The sequence below is a fragment of the Gigantopelta aegis genome, chromosome 3 (genome assembly GCF_016097555.1).
Source record: "Gigantopelta aegis isolate Gae_Host chromosome 3, Gae_host_genome, whole genome shotgun sequence".
NCBI classification, from domain to species: domain Eukaryota; kingdom Metazoa; phylum Mollusca; class Gastropoda; order Neomphalida; family Peltospiridae; genus Gigantopelta; species Gigantopelta aegis.
The window spans coordinates 55,159,151-55,172,183 of NC_054701.1; the positions used below are offsets into that span (position 1 = coordinate 55,159,151).

The 13,033-nt window shown below is 36.5% G+C and overlaps 1 protein-coding gene across 1 annotated transcript; it reads left to right on the forward strand.

The window, feature by feature from the left end:
• Positions 1-106: 106 nt before the first annotated feature.
• LOC121368264 (dCTP pyrophosphatase 1-like) lies at positions 107-8,541 on the forward strand. The gene is made up of 4 exons (XM_041492921.1): positions 107-391; positions 4,790-4,900; positions 7,418-7,452; positions 8,232-8,541. The coding sequence occupies exons 1-4, from the start codon at positions 258-260 to the stop codon at positions 8,447-8,449; spliced, it is 498 nt and encodes a 165-aa protein (XP_041348855.1). The 5' UTR covers positions 107-257; the 3' UTR covers positions 8,450-8,541.
• The last annotated feature ends 4,492 nt before the right edge of the window (positions 8,542-13,033 follow it).

Consider the following 13,033-nt stretch of genomic DNA (forward strand, 5'->3'; position numbering starts at 1 on the left):
TTTGTTACTAGTTCAACGTAATTGTATGTAAAAGAAAGGAAATGCCTTGACCTTACTACATTAAACTTTGAACCAGGAAATAAATTTAGGAGTCAAAATAGACTGGTATATTGTTAAACGTTAGGGTTGCTTAAACAAAAGCGCATCAAAAAAAAAAAAAATAATAAAAAAAAAAATAATAATAAAAAGAAGAGGGAAAAGTGCCTTGCATATGATCGACTTGTTAATAAATTAAGCCTAACTTTAGGGTGTTAAAAATGTCTGGTTGTGAGTTTAATAGCCCTGAATCAAAAAGGCATAAAGCCGTTCACACAGATGAGAGCGACGGTACAAAAGGCGAAAAAAATGCATGTAGTTTTACGTTCAGCCAAGAGCCAAATCTTGAAAGTATGTAAGTTAATCCGAAATTCATCAAAATAAATAACGACACACATTGACTTACAAGTAGACGAGGTTTATTTTGATAACAAACCCGAAATCGGTGAATTTTTATATTAAAAATTAGTTTCCATGTACATGATTTGGGATATTTTTCTAGCCATTTGACAGATCATGGATCTGATCATGGATCTGATCATGGCAGCCATCTTGAAATTCAGCATGGCAGCCATCTTCAAATTTAAAATTGCCACAAATTTAATCATTTAATAGATGTTTTTCTTCTAATTCAGGGCAGGACGTAGCCCAGTGGTAAAGCACTTGCTTGATGCACAGTCTGGAATTGAACACGGTCAGTGGACCTATTTCTCATTCCAGCCAGTGCACCATGACTGGTATATCAAAGGCCATGGTATGTCCTATCCTGTCTGTAGGATGGTGCATATAAAGACCCTTTACTACTAATGGAAAATGTAGCAGGTTTCCTCTTTAAAACTACGTTTATGTCAAAATTACCAAATGTATGATATCCAATAGCGGATAATATTAAATCAATGTGCTCTAGTTGTATCGTTAAACAAAATAAAGTTTTTTCTCTTAATCCACAAACACAATTTTATACTGCTATGTACATTTTTGAAGTCAAATATTTAAAATATGCTATTAGTCCAGAGGATATGTGCAAAAAAATTACCAGAGGATATGTGGACAAAACAGACTGAATCATGCACTTTTTGATAAAAGCATGAGACTTTGCACACACATCACTAGACATCATAGACAACATTTTAAACATTGGAGGCATTATCAATATACCCTTTGAGGTCCATTTTCTAAGGTGGTACGTTCTGTGGATATGTCTAATATTCTGACTAGTGTTTGGTATTCGGTCTGGAAATGCTATTCAAATATTTGATGGAAACTTGTAGTAAATTGCATAGTATGAAAAAAGGCGTTTCCTGCAGGAAACTGTAAGGTTAACATTATTTGCTTACATCATACAGAGTACATCCAGGGTTCTCACCCCAGGCCTGTAATGGTAGATGCACTGATAAAAGTTACAACCAACAAATGTTTCCTCTTTTATTGTGTTCATATATGTTGCAAGGACTCAGAACCTAAGCCCAAACGAACATAACACGATAGAAACTACTAGATCAGTTTTTATAATTTTATTAGTTCCCTGCTGGTCCCACAGGAGGGAACTTTAAGTTTCATCTCCGTCCTGTCTCTCTCTGCCCATCCGTCTGTCTCACGTATAGTTTTCCATAATTCTGTACTGTTACAGAACAAGTTTGAATTTGATGGTCATTTACTAATTTTTAACAGTTATGGACCTTGAACTTAGGAGATAAGAACATTTGTTTTCCAGACTTTGTTTTTGGCAATGCCTCAAGATATTGAGCTGAAATTTTGTGTATAGCTTTATCGTGTACTGTTACAGGTCACATTTTAATTTCATAATGATTTACCAATTTTTTACAGAGTTGTGGCCCTTGAACTTCAGAGATACAAAAATTAGTACCGGTATTTTAAAAACTAGGATGACAGTTGTTTAATTTTTGTTAAAATATTTTTTCTTTTAATGTTTTAAATATTTTGAAAAGATAATTGAATAAATGGTGGTACCAATATCAGTATTCATATGGCCATGATTACAAAGCATGTTTTCTTTAGGAATGTTAAACATGTTTTAAGCAATAATCTTAAATTTAACGCATGTAATCTATTATGGTATGATAATCCCGACATATATGTTTCGCAGTAAATATCTGTTTTGAATAATGTATAAAATTCTCCCCTAGAAGAGTTTGTAATACCAAAAAGCCCCACTGTTGTATAAATTGATCAGTTTTGTTTTAATTCATGTGTATAGGATTTGATCAATCACCTCAGACCTATTTGGTGCAAGCTTTCTCGTCCATCTTGGGTAAACATGGATGTCAAAGATTTCTCCTAGCCCTTAATTAAATGCTACATTGAGAAAATGAGGTCTTTCAGACAACATTGGAGAAGATTTTTTCTCTCATGCAATCAGAGCCATTTAAGAGACATAATGAATACCAACATGGATCAGATCCATGATTCTACAGTCCTATGAAGATGAATGTTTGCCTCCTCTGTTATGATTTACAAGCGCATGTGGCAACAATGTAAACACCAATTAATAACATACTAACGGGATATTCCTGGGCCACTGATTCCATTTTTGCTAGTTACTACCTCAGGGTACAAGATGTTGATGGGTTTTACCACCTGGGTCCAGTGGTTGCAGAACAAACTGGTGAACATGGGTTGTCATTCAAGATTCTGTCGGGTTTCGGGACTGCACGTCTCTATGTCCACAGAAACGACAGAACCCTCCTTTTGACAATAGCTTTTCTGCACTAAACGTTTCATACTTTTTAGTGTCTTTTGTCAGGTTTATATTAGCTTTTTTGCACATGCACTTAGGTGAAATGTTGCCAAATTACAAGTTACATAATAATTATATGATCATGTGCTAGTTTCTTTTTTTAAACTGGCCATTTGTCCGTCACAACACTGCACGTATCAACTGTTTTTTAAATGCAATACAATGGCATGATTTGGCATCCATATTCAGTGCTTGAATTAATCTCATTATCATTTAGTGTAAGTGTCGGGTACTCTGGTCCGGGTTGAGTTTTACCCTCAAGTACTCGAGCCCTACCTCCTGCTCAGTGCTGTTGAATGCTGCCATTGTTTTTGGTAAAGTTAAGTAGAAAAGAAATGGAGAAATCTTTGATAGTTTCTCTTTGAAGAATACTTAACCTGACATCAAGAGTTTATACCCACCCAGCCTCCCCGCTTCACTCATCCATTCAATGTGCTCAGGGGAAAGAAGGAAGCTTCAGTCACGTGACCAGAACAAGAAGCAGAGGACTCATTGGAAGAGTTTAGCCATCCCATTAGCTTTTGGGATGTTTGGACCAGACTAATATCCCTAGGGGAATATGCCATTGTTTCAGGTCAGGTTAAGTATAATTAAAAGAGAACCGATGAAAATTTTTGTCCTCATTTGGAGTGATTTTTGCATACAATCTAAAAAATACCAAGATACTAGTAGTCGAACACTTGAAAATACTATTTGAATATTTCAAATAGCAAATTAGTGAGCATATATTCAAATATTTTTACCAAGCACTAATTATGGCATGTACAAATTAACCCAAAATATTATTTTAATGTCACATATGCCCACAAAATGTGTTCCTTAGGATACAGAAAGGATATCAAAACTGATAATTGGTGGCCCTTGTACATTTAGGTGTAATTTAGGTTCAAAACTATAAACAAAAATTTACTTGAGTCATACGTGTAGGAAGCCTATCTACATGTATGTTCAAAAACAATTTTGATATCATTAGGGGACCCTAACAGATGGGGAAAAAAAAGAGAGTAGATTTCATGTTCCCAGTGTGTAAAGGTATATCAACAATAAAAGGCCACACCCCTTTATTGCATAATAACCAACTCGCACCAGAGTACTTATTAATCCCGGAGGGGACTATCAGGTTCATCTAGTTCTTCGGTTTGTTTGGTTTTTCAGACCATATGTAAAGATTTATAATTTTTGTATATAGCTTTATCATGTACTGTGTTACAGATCCAGTTTGACCTTTGTGGCGATTTACCAATTTTTAACAAGAGTTATGGCCCTTGAATTTAGAAGAACGTGGCAATACGTTGGATTGGTGATAGTGTTTGAGTGTCCATCTCGGAGTAGGTGCATTAGTTGCAGAAATGTTCCTTTAGCGGACTATCGTACAGTAATACTCTTCACACCGGCCTCGAAATGTTTTATTTAACGATGCACTCAACACATTTTAATTACGGTTATATGGCGTCAGACATATGGTTAAGGACGACACAGAGTTTAAGAGGAAACCTGCTGTCGCCACTACATGGGCTACTCTTTCCAATTAGCAGCAAGGGATCTTTTATTTGCACTTCCCACAGGCAGGATAGCACAAACCATGGCCTTTGTTGAACCAGTTATGGATCACTGGTCGGTGCAAGTGGTTTACACCTACCCATTGAGCCTTGCGGAGCACTCACTCAGGGTTTGGAGTAGGTATCTGGATTAAAAATCCCATGCCTTGACTGGGATCCGAACCCAGTACCTACCAGCCTGTAGACCGATGGCCTAACCACAGCGCTACCGAGGCCAGTTAAATGTAGTTTGATGTCACACACTTTAACTATATCTTATGAAAATATTACGGTCAGGTTTACAAGATTTGTTGGATTGTAAATAAATGATCCATTGATGGCAAACCAAATTAACTGGGTTAATAATGGCAAATATCAAATTGGTTTATGACATGGATATTGCTCATCTTATAGGTAGGAAGTTATAATAATTACATCAATATATTTTTGATTTTAGTCGAAAACTGCAGGCTGACTTTTGTACAGAAAGAGACTGGGACCAGTTCCACACCCCTCGAAACATTTTGTTAGCACTTGTTGCAGAGGTTGGTGAACTAGCAGAGATTTTGTAAGTAATATTTTACTCTTTAACAACTCTGCTTACTATACTGTAAATATAGACAGACCGATAGACAGCATGCACACACACACACACACATACACAGCCTTGCCTTTTAAGAAAATGTCAGTTACTTACAAAATTATGTAAATGATGTCATCATTATTGTAGTACCGTACATGGCCTGAAGAGTTGTTATTTGTGAAAATGTTTGCCATAAAGTAACATGATTTATTTGTTTAATTATTTAAAAATTGCTTAAAAAAAAAAAACCACTAGTGAGCCTTTTTTACCTTTTCTCATTGTTTTTTAATTATTAACATACATCTTTATATACTATATACACTAAAGATACACATACACCCACAGTGTTTATGCCAGAGAGAGAGTACTTTTTAAAATGCCCCTATACCACTATGGTTTCGGGTATGTCCATCCTGGACCCGGCCTCTGGATAGCCAGTGGTCTGACCTGGGACAGAATATTAATGGGCAGTTTGGAATATTACTTCTAATAGGGGAGTGGGGTTTTAATATTAATAAATTATATTTAAAAAGCGTAACCTAAAAATTTTTTAATTTAATTTTCCTAATTTATTTTGTTAATTAATCTAAATTAATTTAGGCGCTATTTTGGATCGAACATTCCACAATAAAAAGAAAATTAAATAATTATATGATCAAAAAATATTTTAGCCCTATGGAGGTCAAGGAGGAAGGTTGGGTATAAGCCTTACAGGTTTATTTAGTGGGTTAGTTTAAGAAGGAACATTGTCCCTATCTGGAACTCCAGTGTGACCAACCTAGGGGAGAGTGGGAGTGGGACCCCAGGACAAACCTAGCCAACCCTACGGCTGAAGCTGCCTACGCCCTACTCGCCTCCCTACCAACTACTGAGATCCAACAGACACTCACACACACACACACACACACAGACACACACTCGCACACACACATACACAAAGACGCACACACACACACACACACACACACACAACCCCCGGCGAGTCCAACCGTCATGCCATCCAGTCACAGTGTCCAGAAAGACATTTTTGGCCCAGGATTTCCAGTATTTAAGCTCCGAGCTTATATTTGGGAAATACCACCTTAGCCCAGGGCTTAAATTAAGAAGTTGACAAAAATAATGTACTATAATAAAGACAAAAGGTGCAACTTAGATAGTATCAAGGTACATAATAATTATCATTCTGTGACAACCTTAGTCACAAGCAAAATATGTTTCATCACAGGTGGCAGTTATTAATTCAACTTTCAGTTGAGGAGGGGCAGTGCATACATGCATTCTAGTCACGTCGGTGAGGAAAGGGGAATGCTTCCGATGCCTATTAATATAAATGTTTGTGTAGGGTTATTTTAAAGAGACTGTTCTTATCATGTAAATGTAAAGATAAGGAAATATGACATTTGCAACTATGATAATGAATCTTTAATTCTAGTACATTTAAAACTTATTGTTAGGCATACAAAGTGTTTTCTATTTTTAATAGTAAATATGATATAATTTTTTGTAACCTAAATATGGTAAAACTTTCTGTTTTTAAGCCCATGGCCTTCATTTCAAGTGGGCTTAAATACGGGAAACCCTGGTATGCTATAGATTTGAATACAACCATAGTCAACAAGGGGTATGGGGGGCCTCCCCCACAAAGAAAATGGGTTACGTTTAGGGTTAGGGTTAAGAAAATCATACAGTAATGATAACAGTAATTAATTTTGTCAAAACGTTAACTTAAAAAAAGAACATCTGCAAAACATTTGGGTATGGCACCATACCTGTTTTACCCTGACCCACACATTGTAAATCAGAAAATATTAGCAAGCATAAAATTTTAGGGAATTTACAAAACACTAATAATGATGTTAAATTTAAAGAGATATAAAATAGATTGTTCTGAAAAACTTTCATTTCATTGTTTTCAGGGCCTGATTTTTCATTATTAATTTCACAATGCACCTCCCAGCGCAAACACCTGACTTTGGGCCTGATTTTTCATTATTAATTTCACAATGCACCTCCCAGCGCAAACACTTGACTTTAGGCCTGAGTTTCCATTATTAATTTTACAGTGCACCTCCCAGCGCATACAACTGACTTTGGTCCGGAGTTCCCATTATTAATTTCACAATGCACCTCCCAGCGCATACAACTGACTTTGGGCCTGAGTTTCCATTATTAATTTCACAATGCACCTCCCAGTGCAAACACTTGACTTTGGGCCTGAGTTTCCAGCACAAACAACTGACTTTGGTCCCGAGTTTCCATTATTAATTTCACAATGCACCTCCAAGCGCATACAACTGACTTTGGTCCTGAGTTTCCATTATTAATTTCACAATGCACCTCCCAGCACAAACAGTTAACTTTGGGCCTGAGTTTCCATTATTAATTTTATTTAACATTTAAAAGTTACAATATTATTAATAATTTATTAAGTTTTTTTCCCACACACTATTTAAATGGTACTATGAAGAAATTAATTGGATTTGTTACATATTTCTCTTACAGTCAGTGGAAAGGAGAAGTTAAGGAAGGTTTACCTGGTAAATATTAGATTGAATTACTGTAAATCATGAAATATTAGCGATCGTAAAATTTAGCATAATCCAAATAAGTGTCATATTAGCGACATAAAATTTAGTGAGGTTGTAAAATCAGAAACTAAAACAAAAATAAGCTTAAGTTGAAGGATCAGTTAAAATAATACTTAAATTGATCAATTTTGTAGAAAACTTTGCTCTATTATGAAAGGCTCTTAACTTTATTATTATTATTATACAGTATTCATATTCAGATACATGCACACACACACACACACACACCATGCATGCATGCATGCCACATAAGCAAACTGCATAAACTTGCCATTGCCATACAGGTCTATGAAATCCAAGCTTACGGTTATTACCGGTAGATGGGATCCAAAATATCTAGTCCGTCTCATCCTTTTACAAAAATGTTTTGTAAATAATTTCAGTTTGGTTTAATATAAAAAGAAAGGTAAAAGTGCTTTGGAAATAACAAAAAACTCCTATATTTGTGTGAATTTTAGAAAACAATCGGCTCAAAAATTAATAACTTGTAGTAAATTCCATAGTATGAAAAAATGTGTTCCCTGTGGGACATTTTAATGATTGTGCTAATTTTTGTATTATTTGCAAATTGTAATGTACTAATTTTAAGTACCGTTGTTTATTACATTGAAGAAGGTCAGTTGCTAGGTCATCAAAGTACCATCATAACATTATACATGTATGTTTTTCGATTTAAATTATTACTGGTTAGTGTTAATCATAGTACTACTAATTTTTGTTGATTACAGATTTCACCGATGCTGAGAAGCTGCACGTTGGTCAGGAAATGAGTGATGTTCTTGTGTACCTTGTTCGTCTTGCTGACCGCTGCCAGATTGATCTACCTACAGCCGTGATCGCAAAACTGAAACAAAATGCTAAAAAATACCCTGTTGACAAGGTGTATGGTAGAAGTAATAAATACACAGACTACAAGTGTAAAGACAACATGCAGGAAAAACAATAATGTGAAAACAAAGGAGGTCAAAATTCTCCATTTTGAAAATGTAGTGTCAACGAGCATCTGCATGTCTATTGAATTAAAATATATATCTTAAATCATAGCCTTTTTTATTTGTTATTATACACCCGTCTTTGACAGGTTGTATTATGCAGGGAACATTTTGTTCAGTATCGCATCACGATTCACTGTGAAAATTTCAGAGATCGCTACACAATTGTAAAACATTTAACAGTAGCTGCTACTTAATTTTCAACTGATCACGATTGCTAATCAAAATGTTTCAAACAAAATGTTCCCCATTATTGTATGGTATTGTCTGTATATTGATCCATTCGTCTATACATACACCTATCTGTTGATAAACTTTTCTTGTCTGGGGCATACCTCCCATATCAATTTATATAGACCCTTCCCATAAAAATAGCGCAATGGTGCGTGATATTACTGTTGGTGACGGTAGCTAGTCTGTCGCGGAATCTGCAATAGCAAATGAGTTGAAGCATGTCTTTTTCATTTTAGATTTACAAATCGTAAACATTCTACATCAACAAAGTGCCACATAAAAACTTATTTTGGCATTCAAATGCATAATACAGTCGAGACTGGCCTAAAGGCCACCTGCATATAACGGCCACTATTTTTGGACCAAAATAAATGATTGAACCTGTTTTAACGGCCATAAAATATTGTATCCAAAATGTACAGTTCAATTTGCCATAACGGTCATATAATCTTAAAAAAAAGAAACTTGACGTTGATTTTGTTTTAATAAAAAAAAAAAACTGGTAGACGTGATACAAGTAACCAAAGATCAAGACGCCATGGGAAGGGGATTACTCTGTACATGTCCGAAACAGTATATCTGGGAATCCACCTGAAACGTACACAGGAATATGTGTGACATAGGGGTGGGCAAAATGTCGGTATCGGTTATGATCACCACGAGCCCCCATGACAGCTTGACAACGGCGACGCATGGCAGCAATCAAACGTTGCACAACACGTGAAATGTTCTGCCACTTGTGCTGCAGTGCCATAAGAAGTTGCGGAAGTGTCTGGGGTGGTGGATTCCTCCGAATCACATGCTGATCCAGTGCATCCCATAGATGTTCTATTGGGTTTAAATCCGGTGAACAGGCAGGCCAAGGTAATGTCTGGACGTTGTGGCGCTGCAGAAACTCTTGACTGACAAATGCAACATGTGGTCTGGCATTGTCATTGTTGCCGGTTATATGTGAGGAATGAAGTGATGCTGCAGAATCTTGTCTCTATATCTGATGCCCGTCAGTGCACCTGCCATATGCACAAGAGCTGTCCTACCACTATGATGGATTCCTGCCCACATCATGAAACTGCCACCACCAAAACGGTCAACTTTCGACGTCTATAGATGTGTGCATCCATCAGCACGTGACAGTAGAAAACGACTCATTTGAGAACAAAGCAGTCCTCCACCTGGCACGTGTCCATCTCACCCTCTGCTGGCACCACTGCAGACGATCTGCTAAGTGACGTAGGGTCAAAACATTACGTCACACTGGCCTTCTAGGGAAAATTCCTGCCTCCCTCAGCTGATTACGAACTGTCTGGTAAGAAATTCTGCATAGTCCAGGGATTTGTGTCGCTGTGGTTGTTGCTGTTGTGGTTCAATTTCGAAGATGACACATCCGGATGTATCAATTTGGAGCAGCAGTGATTACTCTGGTACGACCTGACCTCGAGTGGTGTTGTACCATGCCCATAAAGCAGAGATGGTCTGTCTGGAGACGCCAAAGTGCCTTGCCACAGTTTGTCGAGTTGCTCCTGCTTGCAATCTCCCAATGGCATTATTGCATTGAGCCGACGTCAATCTTGGCATTGTTGCATTACCTACAGTGTCGTTATGTTGTCTGTTTGAATCACTGCTGATGTGGCCTTGTATGCCCAACCAACGGAGGGTTCAGCATGCAAAGTTACAGAACTTCATGATGCACTTGCTTCTCCGAGGGTTGCGTTTTTGCGTTTCACTACAAACATTGACTATGGCTACGTTTATGCGAATCGGACTTGTTTTTTTAGTGTTTCTGCATCACCATTCGCTCACTTACTTGATTGTCTTTACGATATATTTGATTCTGTAAAAAAAATGTGATAGCATTATTTTGACCAATGTCGTTTCTTTTTTTGAAGAGTATATATACATATATTGACCTGCACTGTCACAATATAAAGTTATTGTTTCACTTAAGTTGAAACAAAACAGATAATTGCTCCAGTGTATCATTAATTGTATTTACGTCTTATATCTGTTATATATGGTGGTCAATTAAATTACAAGGCGATTTGTTATTGGTTGAAGTAAGGCTTGTAGGGAACTTGCATATATTTTCGACTCGTCAACACTGACATATAGTGTATTCCAAGGTGTGTGATTGCAGACAAGCAGTTCCACACATTGACAAACTTACCCTTTTGTTAATGTATAATGATTTCTTACCTGTAACCTTTTGCATGTCATGCATTAATTTAGTAGGTAACAGAATGTAGTGGAAAGCAATCAAAGATAAATGACTTTTTCAAAAAGTGTAACAGAATGAGTTTCAACAAAACGTATTGCACTGATGCTTTAAATAACATTTTTATGTAGTAAACATTGTTTTTCTCTCTTATTTAAAGTATGTTTGACAACTGTTGATGCTTTATGCATTCCAGTTTAGTAGTGGGGTTTTTATTGTAAATTATTTTATGTGTTTTCCTTTACCTGTATAAAACAGCAACCTGTCCACAACGGCCACTTAAGTCAGGTCCCTCGAGTGACTATTATAAACAGGTTCGACTGTATATGAATGGTGTCCTTTATTGTTAAAACAAAAACAAAAAACACATAGGCCTAAAGTCCATGGACAATAAGCTCGTTCGTTGACACTTTCAAACCTGTTAAACTTTTCTGAAATACAAATTTGTGAGATTTAACTGCCCAATACCATTTATTTCTTAATGATGCTACAATAGATTTATGTTCCTGTGTCGAATCAGCCATTCTCTTGCTATGTTCTGCTAGCAATAAATGGAAAGACACTGCACTCGGCCACCATTTATTGTTGCCCTGCCCCTTGTTATCATCATTTTGCCAGAGTTCAATGCTGAAAAAATATTTTTTTCCCCTTCTAAAAATGAGTACAGTGTAAAGGATGTATATTCTCAATTAAAATATTTGACAACATATCGTTAGGTCACATTAAGTATAAAAGTACACCAATGGTACTGTGACATGATTGTGATCCTTTTTGGGGGTTATAATAATTGCAGACGGGCAGTCATTCTAAACGGACTGATTGGAGGGAAATTGAAAATACCACAGCAATCTCCATAGCATTGCCGACTACCATGGCTAATTGGCAGGGTTGGGTTAGTGAGAGAGAAGTCAATGTAATTGTCTTACACCTTCACACTAAGCTGCTAAAACTCGATTTTAGGTGGGAGCCAATACTGGGGTGTGAACTCAGCACCAGATGTCATCAACCACAAGGCCTCCAAGGCATCTTGAATAAACCAGTAACTCGTCACCGGTTGAAGAGGAAAACAAATGGGGATCGCAAACAACACATGATACTACAAAAACATCTTTAAAATGTGTGGGTTTTGTTTTATTACACCAACTCAGCAAATATAAACAAACAATTATTGTATACATAAATCAAAATAAATTATATTAGAAGACTTGAGGGCCTCAGGGAAGATTAGCTTTTGCTAACTGTGCTACCCTCACTAAATAAAGAATTTATTATTATTATTATTATTATTATTATAATGCTTCATTATTGCATATATACAAAATGTAAGCACAATTTAAAAAATACTCTGCAATGTGTTAAAATATTAAATGGTGCTCAAACACTAAAAATACTTGATATACATCTTCATAAATGCATCCAGTTTGTTCACAATATGACCTGGCGGGATGTAGCCCAGTGGTAAAGCGCTTGCTTGATGCGTGGTCGGTTTGGGATCAATCCCCGTCGGTGGGCCCACTGGACTATTTCTCATTTCAGCAAGTGAACCATGACTGGTATATCAAAGGCCATGGTATGTGCTATCCTGTCTGTGAGATGGTGCATATAAAAGATGTTTCCTCTCTGAGACTATATGTCAAAATAACCAAATGTTTGACATCCAATAGCTGATGATTAATAAATCAATGTGTTCTAGTGGTGTCATTAAACAAAAGTTGAGATTGCCGTTACCAATTATTAACAGACACCTTAATCCTTAAGAAAGTGATTCAGAATGCAATCAAATGTTTGCTGTTTATGCAAAGTTTTTATGGTAAGAATGCTTAAGTAGGCCTATAGGGTGAGGGTCCTATTTTACCCACGTAATTTGCATGAGGGTTGAAATTGACTGAAATTCCTATCGGATATTTGGTCCGGCATATTATAAATTCTGCCAGACCGAATCAAAACCTATCGGACAAAACATGATTTACTCAAATTAATGTGTGAATATACCACGTTAACATAAAATAATTGCTGATCTGAAAGGTGATGTTGACCGACAAAAACCAATTGGGACGGCACTATTTCAATCCCTGGATTACTACTTTGAATA

Bases quoted from the DNA above. Each gene is read 5' to 3' on its own strand.
- LOC121368264 (XM_041492921.1), top strand. From the start codon at position 258: ATGTCTGGTTGTGAGTTTAATAGCCCTGAATCAAAAAGGCATAAAGCC. The intron at 392-4,789 runs GTAAGTTAATCC...TTTTGATTTTAG, and splicing joins GAGCCAAATCTTGAAAGTAT to TCGAAAACTGCAGGCTGACT. The intron at 4,901-7,417 runs GTAAGTAATATT...TTTCTCTTACAG, and splicing joins GGTGAACTAGCAGAGATTTT to TCAGTGGAAAGGAGAAGTTA.